Source organism: Rhineura floridana, chromosome 13, assembly GCF_030035675.1.
Source record: "Rhineura floridana isolate rRhiFlo1 chromosome 13, rRhiFlo1.hap2, whole genome shotgun sequence".
NCBI lineage: Eukaryota > Metazoa > Chordata > Lepidosauria > Squamata > Rhineuridae > Rhineura > Rhineura floridana.
Genome location: NC_084492.1, coordinates 9,573,077 through 9,596,964, shown reverse-complemented (window position 1 = coordinate 9,596,964; position 23,888 = coordinate 9,573,077). Strand labels below are relative to the sequence as shown.

General features: G+C 43.9%; 2 protein-coding genes across 11 annotated transcripts in view; one reads left to right on the top strand and one right to left on the bottom strand.

The window, feature by feature from the left end:
- The window catches only part of HSDL1 (hydroxysteroid dehydrogenase like 1), a 43,112-nt gene that overhangs the window by 16,024 nt on the left and 3,200 nt on the right, over positions 1-23,888 (bottom strand). Inside the window, exon 1 of one of the 4 annotated variants that reach the window (XM_061593696.1) lies at positions 4,637-4,721. The exons of 1 other annotated variant lie outside the window; for it this stretch is intronic. The gene's annotated coding sequence lies outside the window, so the exon portion shown is untranslated. Of the gene's footprint in view, positions 1-2,632; positions 2,656-3,975; positions 4,182-4,636; positions 4,722-23,888 lie in introns of those variants that run through there. 2 more of the 4 variants (XM_061593694.1, XM_061593697.1) reach the window with 2 other exon arrangements.
- The window catches only part of DNAAF1 (dynein axonemal assembly factor 1), a 36,765-nt gene continuing 17,730 nt past the window's right edge, over positions 4,854-23,888 (top strand). For 2 of the 7 annotated variants that reach the window (XM_061593690.1, XM_061593686.1), the window contains exons 1-6: positions 4,876-4,935; positions 11,355-11,482; positions 13,687-13,825; positions 14,147-14,254; positions 15,240-15,366; positions 23,040-23,131. In XM_061593690.1, the coding sequence (XP_061449674.1) occupies positions 11,480-11,482; positions 13,687-13,825; positions 14,147-14,254; positions 15,240-15,366; positions 23,040-23,131 (469 nt within the window). In that variant the 5' untranslated portion in view covers positions 4,876-4,935; positions 11,355-11,479. The other 5 variants (XM_061593688.1, XM_061593689.1, XM_061593687.1 and 2 more) reach the window with 5 other exon arrangements.

Below are 23,888 nucleotides of genomic sequence, written 5' to 3'. Positions count from 1 at the left end.
AGCAGGCACAGGCTAAGTCACCCTTCCCGGAAGTCCCGAAATTCACCAACTCCTATTTAGTTCGGAATTGATTCAGGTTAGAATTAAGGTGGTGTGCTCTTCAGAATATATTATGAACAATTATTCTAGTGCAGTAAAGTATTGCACCTTACCTGTACAAAGCTTTACAAAATCCAACAAATTGGTAATGTCCTAGGCTGCTTTCAGACATGGGGCTTATTGCATTGGTTTAACAGATTTAAATGGTTGTACTTCTGTCCCGATTTCTAAAATTCCTTTCACAGCAGTACCGGTTGCATTAAGGAACAATATCTTTTTCAGCCGATATACCAGCATTTTGCACAAATGTCTTTCACACTGCTGCAACGAACAAAGTCTTGTTTTCATCCCTCACTCAAAATACGCATGTGCACTGTAGTTCCTCACTGTGTAGGAGGTCTAAGATCTCGTCCTGTTACCATGCAACCGTTCTCCTTTCAGCAACGGACATTTTTTTAAAAATTCATTGTATAGACACGGGGTGGGAAATGCAGATCTGTGCCTACGCAGGAATACCAGTACTATTTTAGTCAGGAAAAAAAACACCCCACACGCCTAAAGGGTGAGGACGCACTGCATGCTGGGATACCTGAGCAGCTACAGCTAGCAAAAAAACTCCCACGATTTTCCGGATTCCCAAGCTTGCACTGTATTCCACTAGAATTCCAGAACTAGCTTGTACGTTGTGTGAAAGATCAAATATAATGTGCAAATTACCAGGTAAGAAATCATCAGAATAACAAAATAAAGTGAAGGCGTAGAGTCCAAGCAGGGCATTAGACAAATTCCTGTACACAGTACTCACTGGAACACAGGATAATTCACCTCCAACTGTCTGCAGGCCTGTCTCCTCTTTTGGTCAGGACCTGGTGTATACTGTTACCCATGGCAGGAAAAAGCCTCCTAGCACATGATGCTCCTTCCATTTGCAGTAAAGACACTAACAGGAAATGTAGAGCTGATCAAGATTCTCAGCCAGCTTGCTCACAGCATTTCATACTCCCATCATCAAGAGATTGCTACAGCTCTCTGCATGGAAAAGCTTGCAATGTCAGAGGGAGATGTCGCACTTCCATCTAATATTTAACCTTGGAATCCCAACCACCTTGGCCTGGGACAATATAGACCAGTTGAAGGACATACTCAGTGGCAAGGGACACCACACAGGATCAATGGAACTGCCATCCACCAAAGATCTTTGGGCCTCATTTCAATGCCTAAATCAATGCCTCAGGACCTCGGGTGTTAAAAACAAAGAAGAGAAGCATTTCTAGCCAGACCTTTATGCTGCCAATATGCAGTGCTGGCAAGAGTTCAAATCCCTGCTTGGCCATGAAGCTGACTGGTGACCGTGGGCCAGTCACCATCTCTCAGCTTAACCTACCTCACAGGGTTGTTGTGAGGATAACATGGGGAGGTTTGTAGGCCGCCTTATGCTTCTTGGAGGAAAGGTGGGATATACATGTAACAAATATATAAAGAGGGAAGAGCCATCAATAACTTATACTGTAGAGGTAAACGCAAACATATTGTTTTGCCCATGAAGACCAAGCAACTGGACAAGCTTCAGCATATTGGTCTATGATGATGTCACCATAATGCAAAACCATAGTGGCTATTTGTCCATAACACATGCGCCTGCAACTGAACTGTCATCTGTACATGAGGAGCTGAACCAGTCTATCAGCATCATGCAGTCTCTGCCACTGACCAAAATTGTGTGTGTTTTTGTTCAGGCACTTTACGCCAAAGCTGTAGAAATCACATGGAAGCATCCAGAGAAATTCAGATATACCACAATAATTAGAATTTTGGTATTTCACATCATATGAACTTTAAAAAAAATTAAGTTGTAGTTTGTATACACAGTATGATAAATAATTGTGTGTTCAATGAGCATATTTTTGTCATAGCACAATAATAATGTCTGGAGGGCACCAGGTTGACAAACGCTGCCATTTCATGTCAACCTCTGTGCATTTGTCCCAAGGCCTTTTACACAGAAACATAGAATAGTCAAGTTGCAAGGGGCCTATAAGGCCTTCAGATCCAACCCCCTGCTCAATGCAGGAATCCAACGTAAAGCACAACACCTTAACATTACGCTCCGTCTCCATTTTTCGAAGGCTGCAATCCTAACCTCCCTGCAATAGGAACATAGGAAGCTGCCTTATACCAAGTCAAACCATTGGTCTATCTAGCTTTGCACTGTTTACACTAGCAGGCAGCGGCTCTCCAGGGTGTTCAGGCCAGAGTCTTTCATTGCCCTACCTGGAGGTGGCGATGACTGAACTTGGGACCTTCTGCATACAAGACAGATGCTGAGCTATGGCCTGGTAGGGTGGAAGGCAAGGGAGCCCAACAGTAGGTAGAGCCAAAGGAAAGGGCTGGCAGTTCTGCCTTTCAACGTCTCTAGCTCTAACTAATTCTGGGTTTGTCCCCATCTTCCTCCCTCCTGAGTTTGACAACCTCAGGCAACACTGAGGGGGCGGAGGAGGAAGCTGAGAGCCAAGGCTACCCCCTGCACTGGCTGTAAGTGAAAAGGCAAGCAGGTGGGGGCTGGCTGAGCTAGATGGGGCAGTGCCCCACTTACCCAAATGGACCAGCCTCCACTGTCTCACTGGGAGTAAGCCCCACTGAATTCGGCAGGGCTTCCGAGCAGACGCGGTTGGAATAATGGAAATGGACCGCCTTCAAGGATTCCGACTTATGGCGACCCTATGAATAAGGTTTTCATGGTAAGCAGTATTCAGAGGTGGTTTACCACTGCCTTCCTCTGAGGCTGAGAGGCAGTGACAAGGTCACCCAGTGAGCTTCATGGCTGTGTGGGGATTTGAACCCTGGTCTCCCAGGTCGTAGTCCAGCACCTTAACCACTACACCACACTGGCTCTCCTGACGTGATTAGGATACTATTATTATTTATTGGATTTAATAGTCGTTTGTTACCTGCAGGTCTCCAAGCGACTTACAACACTGTTGGAAACAAAAGTAAATACTGTATGCCATACTATAAAAACAAAACAATAACACCACCACCCCCATACAGCCTCAAAAAGCTTTGGAAGCACACTAATATGAACGACATCATCTCAGTCTATCAAACGCCTGGGAAAAAGATAAGCCTTTGCCTAGGGACAAAAAGGAGTCAATGAAGGATAGCAGGCTAAGGCTAGCCAATTGTTCACAAAACATGAATTGCCAGGCGTGCATTTTGGTGTGAAGGAACGCATATTTAATATACATGTTGTGGCACCTGCCCTATGGAATGCCCTCCCCTTAAATTTTAGGCAGGCGCCAACTCTTACCTTTTTGGTGCCTGCTGAAGACCTTCCTCTTTCAATAAAACTTTTAAGGAGAGACCTTATCCCAGCCTGCCTCTGCAGTGGAATTGCTTTTAAAGATGTTTTTAAAGCTTTTTTTTCCTTAAAAAAATGTTTTGTTTTAATATGTTTTAAAGTTTTTTGTTTTTAAGATGTTTTAAAGTGCCTTTTGTGTTTCTGTTTGCTTCTGGGAGGAAGGGCAGGATATAAATTTACTAACTAAATAAATACATTTATTTATTTAAGTAAATATACATTTCTTCACACCAAAACGCATGCCTGCATATTTACTCAGAAGTAAGTCCCGCTAGTGGAGATTCACTTCCAAGTCACTGAGTTTACACAACTGCACCCTTGGATGATATAATAAGGAACAGCAGTTGTCCACTGTTGCAGAAATGCTCTGTCAACTTTAAATTTCTAATGAAACCAGACTATCAGGGAACAAAAGGAAATTATCCAACTATCATGCTGTTGACGCCTCTCCCTCCCCCCGCCCCGAGCATCTCTACAAATAGCTTGCAAATTGCTTTGCAAAATGCCTTGGCCATTTTCTTTAAAAAGCAGGCAAACACATGTCAGCTGCCAAATCCATTTTGCTATATGTCATTTACCTGTTCGTTTATGCATCCAATCTTTGCATATAAAAAATGACGCCTGTAACCTTTCCTGTGTGTGTAACTGCGTTTCCCCCTCCCGTAGCCTGACATAGGCTCAGCTAGGAAGGAAAAACTTTCCATTCTCTAACCCGAACCCCCAGCTCCGAGAAAAAACTGGGGAGTGGATTTCCAAGATCGCCTGGCAAATGTGGTCACCGCTGAACCTCCGAGTGGTGATCCAGGCTCCACGTTTTTCCTATTTCTAGCTTAAGAGGATCAAAAGTGGATCAAAAGCCCTCCGCCCTCCCGCACAGATGGCAGGTCCTGAACGTGCTGTATGAAAAAGGAACATAGAATCAAATGTTATGTCACTTCTGCTCCTTACGTGGACGGACGTCTTGTACATAATATGAGTAAGATCCAATATATGGCCCAAAATAAATTTTACCAGGATAATCTAAAACTGTATTACATTAATGCTAAGATATATCGCCTTAAAGGACTCAAATACAATCACGAGAAGCCGATAATGAAGAGCTACAGTTGAGCGTTATTATGACTACACGTCTGGGTTCCAAACGAATGGATGAGAGGCCTCCATATGCGGAGTAACATACTAGAAACGCAGGAGTAACATACACGCAGGAGTAACATACTAGAAAGAGGGGCTGCTTACCATTACAATGACTTGACAAGCATCTGTGTTTTCCCTGCCACCAGTGCACACACTTTTTAAAATCTCATTTTAACATTGGCAGGAGTGGAATTAGATGACTTCTGAGGTCCCTTCCAACTTTTATGATTCCTTCTAGCACTGACTTCGGCATTTTGCTAAACCTACAAAGAAATCATTAAAAGTGGGAGGACCTAAGAGGTTATCTACTAATCCAACCCCTGCCCGTTTAGGAAATCCATTAGTACAGTACAGTGTCTCGCGCTTCTTTTTCTTTGCCAATTACTCCAATCTCCAGAAAGGTAGGTGTGCGACAAAGAATTTTGTGGGCCCTTGGAAAATGGAAATGGACTAGTTTCAAGTCAATCCCGACTTATGGCGACCCTATGAATAGGGTTTTCATTGTAAGAGGTATTCAGAGGTGGTTTCCCATTGCCTTCCTCTGAGACTGAGAGGCAGTGACTGGCCTAAGGTCACCCAGTGAGCTTTATGGCTATGTGGGGATTCGAATCCTGGGCTCCTAGGTCGTAGCCCAACACTAACCACTTTGTTGTTGTTATGTGCCTCCAAGTCGACTACGGCTTATGGTGACCCTATGAATCAGTGACCTCCAAGAGCATCTGTTGTGAACCACCCTGTTCAGATCTTGTAAGTTCAGGTCTGTGGCTTCCTTTATGGAATTGTTAGGTCCAAACCCAACACGCAAGTCGCCCTGCCAACCCCAACTCGCTTATTACACCCGGGAAGAGTGCGGAGTTGAGTGCGAATGAACCCACTATCAGAGATTAAGTAACATGAGACAAAGAACCTTTGCAAAGGGGACCCAATACTTACAAGCCGAAGTCGGCCAGCATGGGAACCTCGTTTATTGGTGTCATAGGGTTTATATAGGCTCACCCCGAAGTTTACAGTATCGGGCATACGTCACAAAATACAAAAGAAGCAGTTGCTAGACACTATAGCTTTGGGGCAGACAAAAGGAGGTAAAGGGGTGTAGGGGGAAGGACGAAAGTGGAAACACTAAGATTATCTCTTAGATTCCATGTCTGCATACTTCGCATGTCCTTGAGATAAGCACTATGCAACTACAGAAAAAGGGAAGAGTAAAGGGGTGGCCGGCTGCAACCGGGCGCCCCATGGGTAGGAGACAGACATGAAAATTACTACGCTTGCATATCAAAGGGTTTCACAAGTCAAGATCTGTGGGGCGGCGGAACAGCTTATAACATTTCTATGCAAGGCACCTTTATAGCAATAAACAAGGTCATAGGCATGGATGTGATACAAGAGATATATAGTAGGGAAGTTTCCAGCTTAAACCAGCTTTTATTATGCGAGCCACTGGAATGTAGGTAAGGGCCAGGTCGCCAGGGAATAAACTGACATTTTATATCAAAAGTCAACTAAAGGCCATTTTGGTTCTATTTCCCATAATGCCTGACTTTGTTTGGGTAAGGCAAGTGAACTATAGTATTGCAGATGACTGAGGTTCAATTTTGATCCTAACAGAATCAATCCATCTCTTGTTTGGCCTTCCTCTTTTTCTACCTCCTTCTGTTTTTCCCAGCATTATTGTCTTTTCTAATGAATCATGTCTTCTCATGATGTGTCCAAAGTATGATAACCTCAGTTTCATCATTTTAGCTTCTAGTGATAGTTCTGGTTTAATTTGTTCCAACACCCAATTATTGGTCTTTTTTGCAGTCCATGGTATACGCAAAGCTCTCCTCCAACACCACATTTCAAAGGAGTTGGTTTTTCTCTTATCCGCCTTTTTCACTGTCCAACTTTCACATCCATACATAGAGATCAGGAATACCATGGTCTGAATGATCCTGACTTTGGTGTTCAGTGATACATCTTTGCATTTGAGGACCTTTCCTAGTTCTCTCACAGCTGCCCTACCCAGTCCTAGCCTTCTTCTGATTTCTTGACTATTGCCTCCATTTTGGTTAATAATTGTGCCAAGACTAAGAAATGTGCTGCATCAGCTCTTGTGGACTAGAGTCCACTCCATCAGATCCAAATAATATACCGTCCAGAAAAAAATACAGCTTTAGAGAAGGATCTTGATGCCTGTATTTCACAGCACATATTCATTACTAGCATTTAATATGACTAAATAAGGAACCATTCCTTGAAATAAGGAACAGGAGTTAAGCGTAGCTGTGACTCCTTACAGGTATGCTAAATTCTTGGATTTTCCTGTTGTATTCCATGGACATAGCTCAGCTGTCATTTCTCTGCCCAGGGGAAGGAAAAACAAATCTTCCAAAGGGACCAAGAAGATGACCAATATGGCGAGGTGCCAGACTAGGGGCTTATCCAAACGGAGCGGGATAATCCACAGTTTCCATATTCGGTTTGTCATCTGATAGTCCTCACTTTGCCTTTTAGTTCGCTCTTTCCCAATTAAAAAAAAATGCTTTTTTGCACCCACACGCACAGCAGTAAGACCCCTACATTCTTTTCGCTTTTTCCAAGCTCCGCCTCTAAAACCTCCCCCTATCAACCAATTGGTCAGCAAAAAAATGACGTATGCTCCTCCCCCCCTTTGCAACAAAGCACAATATGGCAAGGAAAGGGAGGAGGGTGGTCATTTTCAGCCTGCCTCCCAAAAGTTTTGTCAATTTCATTCTACTGGCAGGGGTTTTTGCTTCAAATCATTTCGCAGAGGGAAGGAAAGGGAGAAGGAGGGGGGGGTGACACGTTTCTTGCTTTTTTGGAGAAATAAGTGCAATTGCCAGAGTGTGTATCTCCTTATATATCCATAAAGGCAGAAAAGTATACATTCGTTTAAGCCTAATATTGCAAATACAAACAAGAAAGGGGCTGCTAGTCAGTTTCATGCCTGCCTCTGGAAAGCTTTGTCAATTTCATTCCACTCCCTGGGGTTTTTGTTTCAAATCATTTTGCTGGAAGGAAAGGGAGAAGGAGGAGGGGTGACACGTTTCTTGCTCTATGGTTCTCCAGTCTTTATGGTTCCGGGCGGCAAGGATGCTGTAGCAAACCACTCATATGCAGGGCAGGGAATGCCCATTACTTTCAATGGATAGAACTGGGGGCAGAAAAGCCCATACGTCTCAATGGGTAGACCTGGCGTCACAACAGCCAATGTGTTTCAATGAGTAGATCTGGCATTTCAATGGGTAGCCCTGGCGTCCGGAAAGTCTATGCATTTCAATGGGTAGACCAGGCCACCAGGTCTACCCATTTGAAGCCTGCTTACTTTCTTGTTTGTATTTGCGATATTACGCTTATGTATGCTTTTCTGTCTTTATGGATATTTAAGGAGATACACACACCGGCAATTGCACTTATTTCTCCAAAAAAGCAAGAAACGTGTCACACACCCCTCCTCCTTTTCCTTCCTGTGAGGAAATGATTTGAAACAAAAACCCCAGGGAGTAGAATGAAATTGACAAACCTTTCCAGAGGCAGGCCTGAAACACAAGCAGCCCCTTTCTCCCTTGCTGTGCATCGCAGATCTCACTCAGAGCAGCCGCCCAGTTTGCAGGCTGGCAAAAAATAAAATGCATCTGCGCAGTAGTTGCAGACCCCCCCCAACACCCCACCATTGCAATGATTGGTTCAATTTTCCCAGGCTTATTCTCGCACATGCGCAAAAGTGCAGATACGTGATTGGCTGGAATGAGGAGAAGGGGCAAGGGGAAACGCCCAAGAACCACCCATCAGCTGTAAAGTCCACAGTATTGCATCCTACCTCCTGAAGGCACAGCGGATGATTCCCAATTTTAAACAGCAAATCGCATTTTTGCCGGTATTGCAAGGAGTGGATTTAACCCACGAAAATGCGTAACAGCGCGAGACGTCATTTGGATGACCGAAAAATAATGAACACACATAGCGGGCGTGTCACACATTTTGCAGTCATTTGGATGAGCCCGGAGCACAGGGTTCAAATCCTGACTCAGCAATGAAGCTCACTGGATGGCCTTGAACCAACATAAGATATTAGACAGGAACCATCTCTGTTATCTTTTTGGTGCCTACTAAAGGCTTTCCTCTTTCAACAAGCCTTTTAAGTAGGGACCTTATCCCAGTCTGCCTCTGTGTTGGAATTGCTTTTTAAGATGTATATAAAGCTGTTTTGTTTTAATATGTTTTAAAGGCTTTTGCTTGTTTAAAATATGTTTTAGAGTGTTTTTAGTGTTTTTGTTTGCCACCCTGGGCTCCTTCTGGGAGGAAGCGTGGGATATCATCATCATCATCATAACCATCTCTCAGCCTAACCTGCCTTACAGGGTTGTTCTGAAGACAAGGCATGTATACTGCTTTGAGCTCCACGGAGAAAACGTAACAAATAACTGAAAATAGAAATGGACTGCCTTCAAGTTGATCCCGACATATGGCTACCCTATGAATAGGGATTTCATGGCAAGCAGTATTCAGAGGGGGGTTTACCATTGCCTCCCTCTGAGGCTAGTCCTCCCCAGCTGCCTAGGGCCTGCTCAGCTTGCCACAGCTGCACAAGCCAGCCCCTTCCTTGTCCGCAACTGTCAGTTGGGGAGCAGCTGGGCTCTGTGAAATTCTGCAGCTTGCCCATGGCTGCACAGGGGCAGAGCACGTAACCCCTGAGCCACTCACTGTGGGGGTGATCTTTAGCTGGCCCTTGACACCCAGGAGACACGAGCGGGGATTTGAACTCACAGACTCTGGACTCCCAGCCAGACTCTCCTCCCACTGTGCTAATTTTGTGCCAGTACAGTTTTTGTATAATTGTCAGTTGATTTAATTTTACATTTTCTGGTTATGAATTTTACAGCTGGGATGGGGAACTTGTATCTGTCATGAGGGGCTCTAGTGCAACAGAAGTCAGACACAGGCAAAAGTAAACCAGACAAGTTGTGGTATGAAACGTTATGGGATTTCAGCAGGAAGTTAAGGAATAGGCCCTTTTTGGGAATGAAACAGTATGAGCTCCCCAAAACGTTTGCAGGCGCAAATAGTATTGAAAGCGGGATGGCATATGATCACCCTGATAGCATCATGAGCACACATCATCACAAATGCACAATCAAAAGTGACATCTGCAGAGCGGCTCCACAGCTGTCTTGAAGTAGGGCAATACGAGGCTGCTTGTTATTATTATTATTATTTGCTGGAAATCGATCACAGCCTCAGCCTGTGACCTGAAATATGAAGGCTGGACCATATTTCAAGGCCTGAGTAAGGAGTTCTTTGCAGAAGCTCTGCCAGCCTGGGAGGGAGACCTGCCCTGACCCTTTTACCCCAAAGTGCCTTTGAAAGGCTGCATCTGTGTTGAATAGGAGTCTACACCTGGGCCTACAAAGAGGCTGTGCTGCTGCTGAGGCCCTGCCTCAGGGTGCCTCCACTCAGAATAATGAAGTTTTGTAGGAGATATAGTAGGAGATATAATATATTGTTTTCCTCAGGGGTGATGGTCAGTGGCTGGTTCTTGTTTGTTTGTAAAGATTGTTTTTTCTTTTACTTTCAAATTATATCTCTTAAGTTTTTATTTTGTATTGTTCTGCCATGGTAATTGTAAGACCATCCATGAGGATGTCCCTTTATCTAATTATTTTTATCTACTTAAGCTTGTAAGTGTATGAATGTGAAAGCTGGACAGTGAAAAAAGTGGATAAGAGAAAAATCAACTCACTTGAAATGTGGTGTTGGAGGAGAGCTTTGCACATACCATGGACTGCGAAAAAGACCAATAATTGGGTGTTAGAACAAATTAAACCAGAACTGTCACTAGAAGCTAAAATGATAAAACTGAGGTTATCATACTTTGGACACATCATGAGAAGACATGATTCACTAGAAAAGACAATAATGCTTGGAAAAACAGAAGGGAGTAGAAAAAGAGGAAGGCCAAACAAGAGATGGATTGATTCCATAAAGGAAGCCACAGACCTGAACTTACAAGATCTGAACAGGGTGGTTCACAACAGATGCTCTTGGAGGTCACTGATTCATAGGGTCACCATAAGTCATAATTGATTTGAAGGCATATAACAACAAAACACTTGTAAGACGGCTCCTAATTGTATGCAGCGCCGTATTTGAGTTGCATTGTGTATTGCGATTTATTTATCACATTGCTTTATTTATTGTATTGAGTTTTGCTTGGTATACTTTTTTTGTACTGTGATCTTTATTCTGTTTGTTTTTGAGTTTTTTTTTGGTAAGTCGCTTTGAGTTTCATTTTGAAAAAAAGTGACTAATATCATTAATAAAGAATAAATATTGTGCACTATTCTCTCAGCCTCTACCTGACGCCCAACCTACAGCAACGGTATAACAACACTGGTACATTCTGCGGGGTTGTTGTAAATAAACCACTCCCACCTTCAGGCTGAACGCCAACCTGTGCAATAGCAGACTACGTGGCAGGGCTGGTCGCAGCCTTTTTGTCTCTCAAGCTCGTGCAATGTGAGGATAAAATAGAGGACTCCATATCGAATTTGCATGGGGGGTTATTGTGAGATGTTTAGAAACCCCAATAAATACATAAACATTCCACACGAAATGAGGTAGAGCAGCACCGCCTCTCTTTCCTGTTTTAACATTGGGGTGGAAGTTGGGGTGGCTCCGCGGGTTCCCCATCATAAGTACGTTCAAATCTCAGATTCCTTCATCTCTGTAAGGCTCCCCCCCCCCCCGAGCTGAACTAGGAAGACTTTTGCAGAAACAGTGAGATAGCAGTCATATCCTTCCTGTTCTATCTCCGCAGGACAATTCTAAGAGCAGGCAGAAGCTCGGCCAACACAATTGCTATGGAAGGCGGGACTGATGGGCTTGTCCCAGACGCCCTTCCTCGGCGCATGCGCAGAGCCGTGATTTGGCCAGGCCGTCGCTATGGTAGCGGAGAGAAGCCGTTGGAAAGGAGCCGTTGAAGGGAGAGACCGGAGAATGTGGGGCGGTGGGGCAGGGTGAAGAAGGGGCGCCGGCAGCTGGGCTTCCTGAGGAGAAAGGATGGCGGTGACACCCTGAGGGGGCAGAGACGGCGAAGTAGAGGAAGAGAGGAGGGTATTATATGGTGATCTGGGGGGAGGTTATCGTTTCTAAACAGAGAGGTGCTGGGGCTAAAGAGCCCTCTCTGAGAGACTCTGCTTGGTTATGTGGCACCGGGCTACGGCTGTTGGCGGCGAGGAGGGATTGCACTCTGTTCATGCCCAGAGGCACCCTATGTCGCTTACTTTCAGTGGCTCGCTACGGCCGCGGTGTTGCATGCTAAGCCACGGTTTAATGTAGTGTTCCGTCCAAACTAGGGATGGGCGAGGATTTTGATTGAGTTTGCGTTTGACGCCGAATCTACCAAATTCACGCTTTCAGAAGCAATATGAGAACCGAAGCACAGCCATCCGTCGAAATTCGCACATTCAAATTTTGCCAGCCAAACAATGTTTAGAAAAATGCATGTGTTAGAGGAAGGTGGGCATAAAAATGAATATATGGGATGAGGGACATTCAGAAATGCTTTAAGTGGCTTGCAAAAATGAGTACATTGTTGAAAACTGCCTAAAAATGTGTTTATTAGAAGAAATTAGCTGGAGAATTCTCATGAGGATTTTTTCTTTTTTTAAAAAAATTGCAAATTGCTGCAGAAATGTGGAGAACCCAATTTAAGATTGGAAAAATGAGAAATGGAGAGAACTGAAATTGAAAGAACTTTCCATCCCAAACCCAAACCTAGGCTCCTAGTTAGATGAGAATAATAAGGTGGTCATCATATTGAATGTGATTCTGGAGAAGGAAGCAGAGAGATAGGGGGTGCACCCTCCGTGGTGCAGCTCTGCTCACCGCCGGAGTTCGATTCCAGCGGAAGGAGGAAGTCAAATCTCTGGTAAAAGGGGTCGAGGTCCACTCAGCCTTCCATCCACCCATGGCCGGTAAAATGAGTACCCGGCGTATGCTAGGGGGTAAAGAAAGGCCGGGGAAGGAACTGGCAATCCCACCCCATATACACAGTCTGCCTTGTAAACGTCGCAAGACGTCACCCTAAGAGTCGGAAACAACTGGCACTATAAGTGCAGGGACACCTTTACCTTTTTTAGAGATGGGAACCTGCAGACTGGAAAGCAGGCCAGCATCACCAGTGTGATGTTAAGGGCAAAATGAGTAGGACAGTGAGACACCTCCAAGAGACAAAGCTGCAGGGCTGCCTCAAGACATTTTGCTGCCCAAGGTAAAGGGCAACATGGCAGCCTCCCATGACATGTGCAGAAGCCAGTTGAATCTGATGTCTACAATGGTCACAGCACAGCATCCTCTACTGTAACTAAAGGCAGCAGGTTAGCTTAGGAGGTGCATGGCACTTATTGCTCTGTTCTCCAGCATCTCGCCCACACTTTGCCCCCACAACCCCAAGCAACCACCATCTGAGGCAGCTGTCTCACTCTGCCTAGTGGTAGGGCTGGCACTGGAAGGCCGCAACAGCAGCAGTAGCAGATGGATGAAATCACATTTGAATGAGAGCAAGTGGCTTGAGGGACCAAGAAAGGAAAAGATGGGTTGCATCTACTTTCAGGATTGAGGGACTGACTGACCATTCCAAAAGGATGCAGGAATGGGGGAGGCAACAATTAAGAATGAGATGTGGAGAGAGGAGGTGAGTGGATGTTATAATGATGGAAACAAGTGCCTCAAGCAGTTGCAGGAGTTTAAGCAGTCCTCTTCCACCTGGGCAAACATGGGCTCTTCAGGGGCCTTTGGCAGTTGCTGCAGTTCTCAAGGTGAGAAGTGGGGGGAGAGTTGCCACATTGGCAAAGACCTCATCTGGATAAAGGCAAGCTCTTCAGGATTTGCACACAGACAGGAAAATCCCGAGGTTTGACATTGGTCTTTGTTCAAGAAGGACTTATTTACAATATTTGTACACTGCTTTTTATACACACTGGTTCACAAAGTGGTTCTTCACAATAATAATAATGATACAAATATAACATAAAATATTTATTTTAAAACTATGATTTTCATATATAATTACACTCAAATGAGCTGAATAAATGCAGGGCAGAATGATATAGGATATGCTGCAACTTTCTTGTTCTCTGTCTCAATAGAAACACTTCAATATGCATCCACATACTGAAGAACCTGGGTCAGGAGAAGCTGTTGCAGAGGAAGGGAATGATCAAGAGATGAAAGACTGTAGACAGGCAGACACCTTCTCCAACAATGAGGACAGCTTACCAAAAACAGGTAGGTGTTTCCATGAGGGGCTGTGTGTATATTTGTGAGTTACGAAGTAATTCTGGCAAAACATTTGGCTAAGTCCAAATGTGATCCAGGGGTTAGCAGCAGAGAAAATCCAATCTAAGGCAGAATAGGCCAAAAGGCCCAGGTAAGTCCCTACAGAAACAGATTCAGCCGATGTGAGTAGAGGTGGATGTTGCTATCTGGGGTTGTTTATAGGCATGCAAGAAAGTGAACTGAGAGGCTTCCTTCTGGAGGGACCTTCTTGTTGTTGGAGTTAGCATAGTTAAACATCTGCTGAGCTAATTTCCATTTGTGTAATTTTAGAACTACAACCTCAGCTGCCAGAAGGAGAACAGGGAATGGAAAAGGGCATTAACCATGAGCAACTAAATTTGGGAATTACTGAGAACGACTATAGTAGTGGAGAACCAGGTAATTATATGGACAAACAACAATAATATAATTAAGTTTCAGAGCTATGAACTAACTTAGAATCACAGTAGAGTTGCAAGAGACTTGTAAGGCCACTGAGTCCAGTTCCCTGCTCAGTGCAGGAATCCAACTTAAATCATACCCGACAGGTGTATGTAATGTTAAATTTAATTAAATTTGAATTTCCCATCAGGACTAATATAGTCCCCTTGTGTGGTTGTAGAGAATTGTACCTATCCCTAGCCAGCAAGAGAACACTGGGTGTGTTTGCACTGCTTGCCCACATGCTCAAAAGCTATATTAGAGGATTGGTGCATGGTGAGATGGACTGGGAGAATGATGGAACGGAGCTCATTCATTCCTAGGCCTTTCTAACTTGGATATTCTACTTCACAGCTGCGTGTTTTGGTCACCATGTTTATTGGACTTGATCCTGTGTCTTTGCCAACTGTTATACAGAAATTTAAACAGATGATTTTACGAGCATAAAAACTGATTTTGCTGGGTCAAACGTAAGAGTCCATTTTATCCAGCATTCTGTCTCGTACAGTGACCAGCTAGATGACTTGAAAATTCACAGAAAGGGCATGATGAAGCAGTCATTCTCTGCTGTTTGTTCCCAGAATCTCTCTCAATGAGCAGAATGCAAGTGGGGAAGTGTTAAGTTTTCTTGGTGTGGAATTTTTTTCTCCTAAATTTCAGGCAAAGGAGCAGGACCAAACAGTTTGTTTATACACCGGGGGGGGGGAGAGGAGGGAGCCATTGAAAGCCTGTAGCAATGTTCTCTTTATTTATTACATTTTTATCTTGCTTTTCCTCCAAAGAGCTCAGGGTGGCATACATTTGTCAGTTACCCTGCACCTATTACTATGCCAGGTATTATGTAACAATTAGCTCTTTGGAGCAACTTTAGTTTCTGTTTAAAGGTGAATTTCTTGGATCTATAGATTTAAAATACATTCTATTTTCACATATGATTTTTAAGCACTACAAAAGAGAAACAGCTCTGTGACTGACATAAATCAACAGAATGAGCAGAATAGAAATGATGATCAAAAGCCAGTGACTGACTCATCCTGTAGACAATCGGAATTAAAACACGGTGGTTTGAGGTAATTTAGTTTTTATTGGTGTTCTGGGAGGAAGGGTGGGATATAAATTTAATAAATAAGTAAATATTAACAAACCAAGCAAAATTTATTATAGTGCTGCCAGTCTCCTAACCCGTAGTCAAGAGATCACGAGTAGGTTACCCTTCCACATGTGAATTCCCCAGCCACTTCCCTTGCAAAAGTTAACATTGGTGTTATGTCTATACTGGTGCTAACTATGGTTAACAAAGGTTAGCTTTTAACCAAAGTATGAAACTAGTGTTTTGAATCTGTCAGTCGCCAATTCTGAATAGTCTTAGATAAAATTTCCAAACTCCAGACTATCTGATGGTCTGCACTGGGCAGGGCTGCTTCGCTGTGGTTTATGACCAACGTTATATTACAAACACAGCCAATATATTTTTTAAAAACTTTAATACTTTGCTTAGTTTTTTATTTATATTACATGGCTAAGAATGATATAAGAATACCTTTTTATATAATACAATATGACTTGGGGACATATCATACAACATATGTCCTGTCCTTTTTTATTTTTGTTTTAGTTTCCTATTGTACCTAATGGGAAGGCAATTAATGGAAGTAAACTGCACAGGCATCTGGGCTGGCACAGTTTCCCCCTGGGGGCATGGCAGGGGACTGGGAAGGATTTCAGTTGAAGCCTTTCCCATGCCCACCCTCAGCATGTCCCCTTTTTAACCTCACAGCTCTCTCTCTGTCTTTGGAGAAGAAGCAGTGATGCTTTCTATGGCCCTTAGGATGCCCTTTCAGGGGCCATTGGATCCATGGATTAGTAATATTCCCCCCCCCCCAATTTTTAGAAACATTTTCTTGTATTCTTATTTTAATTTTAAAATGAAACTTTTTTTGAAAAATATTATTAAAAGCAATTTTATTTCACATTTTTTATATTTTCATCATATTTTATTTATTTTTGCGCTAGTATGTTTCTCATTGTTCTGTTTCGTTTTTCTAGTGCATTTACATTAACATAATTTAAGGGTTTCAATTACATCAGCTTCAATGGATCAATATGTGATTTCTTAATTTCTGCAGCTCAAGTTAGCAGCCTAATTTCTTTTTTCTACAATAGTTTTTAAACATTTTTCCCAACTCCCTACCTGTCTTCCTGCCTTAAGTGCCAGATGCATCTCCTCCTCTTCTCCAGCAATCTGTCTTCAGTTGCTGTTGTCCTAAGATAGACAAATTGGAGCACTCTAATTCAGCTGTGAGTTCAAACAAGATTCTGTACTTGTATCCTAAACTAGACAGGCAACAGCACTTGCTAATGAGCTGTGAATGTTATATTACATTTTCCCCCTGGTCTTTCTACAAGTAGCTCAAAGCAGCTTACAAGATTCCTTGCTGCCCCATTTTATTCTCACAGCCATCTGTGACATAGTTTAGCCTGAGAAAGAGTGATTAGCCAAAGGCCACCCAGTGAGCTTCGTCGCTGAGTGAGGTTTTTCCAGTCTTACTTTGTCACTGTAATTACTATACTACATTGGCTTTGATATGTATAAAAAGCTAAGAGCCTATTACTCATTTCTTCGGCAAGGGGACAAGGGAAGGAAGCTTGCCAAATTCCCTGGAGCTGACTGAGCATGGAAAGCTCACTCTCCTACCTATTCTACTCCTCTTCTCTTTCTCCACATGCCATGGTGCTGCTCCATGCATATTCAGCCCTCAGGTGCCCTTTCTTGTACCTCAGAATCCTTGCAGTGCACATGCTTAGCAGACACATTTTTCTGAGTTTGGGGACTTCTTGAGATGGGGGCCCTCTTTAATAAACCAACATTTTTCTGCCCAGCACATCCACATGTGCCCACTTTTTTAATATAAAGAGACAAAAAAGCAGTGGTAGATTGACTAAGGTCTGAACTACGCATGGCACAGGAGATTCATGAACAGGGCTTCCTATAGATTTGTATTTAAAACTCTTTTTAAACTGCTATTTTAAAACCCCATCGGTGAGGCAAATAGCAGCATGTTGTGGTGTGGGGGTTAAATTGGGAAACTAACAGGTAAAAAGTTGACCTGCCCTTTCCCAGCACTACCAGTCTGTCAGATTTGGTCTTTAAAAAAGAACTACCAGAGATCTTGTTCATGGATCTAGCTTTGTCCATTACTTCAGGGATTGGGTTGTATCTGAACATTACACCTGTGTAAAGCCATTTGCTATTCAAAACAGATAAAAGAGCAGGGTTCAAACTCTGAGAACCACATTTCATTACACACTTTCATTATTTGTGTTACCATTTTCTCACCAACGTTATTTATCAACAACCACGAACCTCTCAGACCTACAGTGTTGTTCCCTTCTTGGCACAAAGGAGAGACAGATTGCACAAGAGAGAAATCAATTTATGTGGTGACCTGCTCTTAGTGACATTGAAGAACATAGGAAGCTGCCTTATGTCAGATCATACTTTTTGGTCCATCTAGCCTAGCGTTGTCTATTCCAACTGCTAGTGTGTCTCCTTAGTCCTCAGGCAGAGGACCTTCCCATCACATGATCCTTTTTTTTAACTAGAGGTATCGGGGATTGAACCGGGAAACATCTGCATGCAAAGCATGTGCTCCACCACTGAGCCATGGTAGCTTTGCAGGACTTTTACTTTTGAAGGCTCACAAGCAAGAAACTGGTTTTAAAACTTTGGAGAAAAGAAGAAAATAGCATAATTTAGCACGAAATAACTGACAAAGCCAGTCTGGGGCCACAGGCTTTTAGACATCTAGACTGTGTTACCCAGACTAGCACATGGTTCCCAAAAGACAGGAGTAGGAGTTGAAAAAGCTGGAGGGTATGGGTGCAACAAGAACAAGATACTGGTCTGCTGATTGTCCAAGAACAAAAAGCTGGCCTTTTAATATTTATTAAATAGGTTTTATACTGCCTCGTAAAACGTTTGGAAGCGGTGATGTTGCTCACCCGTTTTCTTCTGTGCTCTGAGACTTGAGCATGCACAGCCCATGTAGCTCACTAGGATAGGTCCCAGTTTTGGATCCTGAGGTTTATGATTCTAGCACTGGGATCCATGACAACAGGAAGCTAGGAAGCCTTCTATCTGCCTGCTCCACGAGCTAGAGGGAGCCCCAGCTGACGAAGCGTCAAGGCGAGTTAAGCAGCAGAGCGAGTTCGGCAGCAGGGCAAGGAGGCCAGGGCCCCCCACTCTGCCCATCTGTTTCCTGACCTCAACTAAACCGCAGTCTCCAACCCATTGACGTAATAAACCTTAAACAAAACTATGCAGGTAAGAAGCCAGCAGGGGTGTGGGGGCTTTCCAGTGTTTTGCACCGCCTGCAGCATGTACGACTATCTGCCTGTTGGACAGAAGTCGTGGGTGTGCTCTCGGTGCAATGAGCTCCTGGCTCTCCGGGAACGACTTCATTTCCTTGAGGCCAAGGTGGCGGACCTGGAAAAGCTGAGAGAGGCAGAGAGGTGTGTGGAGGAGGCCTTCAGGGACGTTATAGCTGTGTCCCACTCCAACGATGATAGCTCTCCTGCTATCATGGACAACGATGGTCTCGGGGAAGGAGAGCATCCAGCTGAGGAAGAGGGAAACGATCCCTTAGAAGGGACCCATTCCTTGGGGGATGAGCAGCTATCCTCTCGTGCCGAGGATATATCTCCAGGGGGTGGAGGGATCCTTGTAGTGGGTGATTCGATCATTAGGAACATAGACAGTGGGGTGTGTGATGGGCGTGTAGACCGCAAGGTGTTTTGCCTGCCTGGTGCGAAGGTTGCGGATATCGCCCGTCGTTTAGATAGTTTGGTAGACAGTGCTGGGAAGGAGTCAGTGGTCGTGGTGCACGTTGGCACCAACGACATGGGGAAATGCAGCCGTGAGGTCCTGGAAGCAAAATTTAGGTTGCTAGGTAGGATGCTGAAAGCCAGGACCTCCAAGGTGGCTTTCTCTGAAATGCTACCGGTTCCACGCGCAGGACCAGCCAGACAGGCCCAGCTTTGCAGTCTCAATGTGTGGATGAGACGATGGTGTCGGGTGGAAGGGTTTGGATTTGTTAGGCACTGGGGAACATTTTGGGACAAGCCGGGCCTGTACAAAAGGGACGGGCTCCACTTGAACCAGAATGGAACCAGACTGCTGGCACTTAAAATTAAAAAGGTGGCAGAGCAGCTTTTAAACTGACTGAGGGGGGAAACCCGACAGGAGCTGAGAAAGGTCCAGTTCGGAATAAACCTCCCCCCTCGGATAAAAACCAAAGAAATGATGAAATTTTAAAAGGGGTAGGCCTAGAAGTAGGCATTGTGAGAGCAAGGGCACAGGATATAAATTCAGAAGAGCAAAATTACCACAGGCCTAACCACAAGTGCCAAAGACACTTGAAGAGAGACACTGCTTACAAGTGCCTGTACGGTAATGCTAGGAGCCTGCGAACCAAGATGGGAGAACTGGAGTGCTTGGTCTTAGAGGAGAGCATTGATATAATGAGCATAACGGAGACCTGGTGGAATGGAGAAAACCAGTGGGATACGGTTATCCCTGGATATAAACTATATCGGAAGGACAGGGAAGGACGTATTGGTGGCGGAGTCGCTCTATACGTGAAAGAAGGCATTGAATCCAGCAAGCTCGAAACCCCAAAAGAGGCAGACTCCTCCACAGAATCGTTGTGGGTGGTGATACCATGCCCCAGGAGGGACTTAATACTGGGAACGATCTATCGTCCCCCTGATCAAAATGCTCAGGGAGACCTTGAGATGAGATATGAAATTGAGGAAGCATCCAAACTAGGAAATGTGGTAGTAATGGGTGACTTCAACTACCCGGACATAGACTGGCTGCATATGTGTTCCAGTCATGACAAAGAAGCAAAGTTTCTAGATATTCTAAATGACTATTCCCTAGACCAGTTGGTCATGGAACCGACCAGAGGGACGGCAACCCTGGACTTAATCCTCAGTGGGGACCGGGACCTGGTGCGAGATGTAAGTGTTGTTGAACCGATTGGGAGCAGTGACCACAGTGCTATTAAATTAAACATACATGTAACTGGCCAATTGCCAAGAAAATCCAACACGGTCACATTTGACTTCAAAGGAGGAAACTTCACAAAAATGAGGGGATTGGTAAAAAGAAAGCTGAAAAACAAAGTCCAGAGGGTCACATCACTCAAAAATGCTTGGAAGTTGTTTAAAAACACTATATTAGAAGCTCAACTGGAGTGCATACCGCAGATCAGAAAAGGTACCGCCAGGGCCAAGAAGATGCCAGCATGGTTAACGAGCAAAGTCAAGGAAGCTCTTAGAGGCAAAAAGTCTTCCTTCAAAAAATAGAAGTCTTGTCCGAATGAAGAAAATAAAAAAGAACACAAACTCTGGCAAAAGAAATGCAAGAAGACAATAAGGGATGCTAAAAAAGAATTTGAGGAGCACATTGCTAAGAACATAAAAACCAACAACAAAAAATTCTATAAATACATTCAAAGCAGGAGACCATCTAGGGAGACGATTGGACCCTTGGATGATAAGGGAGTCAAAGGTGTACTAAAGAACGATAAGGAGATTGCAGAGAAGCTAAATGAATTCTTTGCATCTGTCTTCACAGTGGAAGATATAGGGCAGATCCCTGAACCTGAACTAACATTTGCAGGAAGGGATTCTGAGGAACTAAGACAAATAGTGGTAACGAGAGAGGAAGTTCTAAGCTTAATGGACAATATAAAAACTGACAAATCACCGGGCCCGGATGGCATCCACCCGAGAGTTCTCAAAGAACTCAAATGTGAAATTGCTGATCTGCTAACTAAAATATGTAACTTGTCGCTTGGGTCCTCCTCCGTGCCTGAGGACTGGAAAGTGGCAAATGTAACGCCAATCTTCAAAAAGGGATCCAGAGGGGATCCCGGAAATTACAGGCCAGTTAGCTTAACTTCTGTCCCTGGAAAACTGGTAGAAAGTATGATTAAAGCTAGATTAACTAAGCACATAGAAGAACAAGCCTTGCTGAAGCAGAGCCAGCATGGCTTCTGCAAGGGAAAGTCCTGTCTCAGTAACCTATTAGAATTCTTTGAGAGTGTCAACAAGCATATAGATAGAGGTGATCCAGTGGACATAGTGTACTTAGACTTTCAAAAAGCGTTTGACAAGGTACCTCACCAAAGACTTCTGAGGAAGCTTAGCAGTCATGGAATAAGAGGAGAGGTCCTCTTGTGGATAAGAAATTGGTTAAGAAGCAGAAAGCAGAGAGTAGGAATAAACGGACAGTTCTCCCAATGGAGGGCTGTAGAAAGTGGAGTCCCTCAAGGATCGGTATTGGGACCTGTACTTTTCAACTTGTTCATTAATGACCTAGAATTAGGAGTGAGCAGTGAAGTGGCCAAGTTTGCTGATGACACTAAATTGTTCAGGGTTGTTAAAACAAAAAGAGATTGCGAAGAGCTCCAAAAAGACCTCTCCAAACTGAGTGAATGGGCGGGAAAATGGCAAATGCAATTCAATATAAACAAGTGTAAAATTATGCATATTGGAGCAAAAAATCTTAATTTCACATATACGCTCATGGGGTCTGAACTGGCAGTGACCGACCAGGAGAGAGACCTCGGGGTTGTAGTGGACAGCACGATGAAAATGTCAACCCAGTGTGCGGCAGCTGTGAAAAAGGCAAATTCCATGCTAGCGATAATTAGGAAAGGTATTGAAAATAAAACAACCGATATCATAATGCCGTTGTATAAATCTATGGTGCGGCCGCATTTGGAATACTGTGTACAGTTCTGGTCGCCTCATCTCAAAAAGGATATTATAGAGTTGGAGAAGGTTCAGAAGAGGGCAACCAGAATGATCAAGGGGATGGAGCGACTCCCTTACGAGGAAAGGTTGCCGCATTTGGGGCTTTTTAGTTTAGAGAAAAGGCGGGTCAGAGGAGACATGATAGAAGTGTATAAAATTATGCATGGCATTGAGAAAGTGGATAGAGAAAAGTTCTTCTCCCTCTCTCATAATACTAGAACTCGTGGACATTCAAAGAAGCTGAATGTTGGAAGATTCAGGACAGACAAAAGGAAGTACTTCTTTACTCAGCGCATAGTTAAACTATGGAATTTGCTCCCACAAGATGCAGTAATGGCCACCAGCTTGGATGGCTTTAAAAGAAGATTAGACGAATTCATGGAGGACAGGGCTATCAATGGCTACTAGCCATGATGGCTGTGCTCTGCCACCCTAGTCAGAGGCAGCATGCTTCTGAAAACCAGTTGCCGGAAGCCTCAGGAGGGGAGAGTGTTCTTGCACTCGGGTCCTGCTTGCGGGCTTCCCCCAGGCACCTGGTTGGCCACTGTGAGAACAGGATGCTGGACTAGATGGGCCACTGGCCTGATCCAGCAGGCTCTTCTTATGTTCTTATGTTCTTATCTAGCTCTATTGTCTATACTGACTGGCAGTGACTCTCCAGGGTTTCACACTAAGAGGACTTTCCCAACCCAACGTCAAGATGCTAGGACTGAACCTGGGACCTTTTGCATGCACAGCATGTAGTTATTCCTGAACCTGCATATTGGCAAACTAAATCCTTGAAGAAATACGAAATAACAGATTTTTATTTTATTCTTTTACCAACATATAGAATGTTAAGCTGTACATCTGCCCTCTGAATAAGCAGGTGGCGCTTTTAGAGTATGTATGTGACTCACGCTTCCTGTTAATGTTTCAGAATGACCAAAAAGCTACTGAGGGACCTCTGCAAACAGCATAAGTTATATACGACCCCATACTTGAATGACACCCTCTATCTCCATTACAAAGGTAAGGGCCAATACACAAGCTATCATGTAGCAAAGTAATTGAACATAAAAGACCATAAACAAAACTGAGAACGTAGAACTGTAACTTGTTGACATACAGATCTGGGGCAATGTATAGAAATATTTTAAGAAATGTTTCAGAATCAAGTGCACGCCTCAGCTCCCCTTAAATCAATCTGGTTATAAGAGCGCAAAAGGTGCTTTGTTGGATCAGACCAAGATCCATCTAGTCTGACATCCTTTGTTGAACAGCAGCCAGCAGATGCCTCTGGAAGCACACCAGCAGGAGAGGGTGGTGACAGTCTTCTGTTTGTCTCCAGCATATAATACCATCTGGTATTGATGTCTACAGTCTTAACAGGGAGGTTGATTCGGTCATTTTGTGGTAATTTTATAAGTGAAGATCAAGCCTCTAGTTAAACCAACTTTTGTGGACCTCTGTCCTTTCCAACAAGCGCTGGGACAAAGAGAGTCCTGCAGACTCCCAACATTGGGAGGGAAAGGTTGAACAAGAGGACAAGTGAAGGAGAAGGGCAGGAGGTATATCAGCTGCAACCTCTCTCCATGCCTTGATGCATTTAAAAGGGGACTCTCTTGGGTGTGGCTCTGCAACCCTAGCTGCTATCTTTTACTTCTATTAGTATTTTTCTATCTTTAAAAAATAGTCGCATCAAGAATAGTTTGGTGTTTCTTTCTATTTACATTTGTTAAAACTGCTGTTTGACTCCAGTGTTTTTGTCTGAACTTTGGTGGGAGGA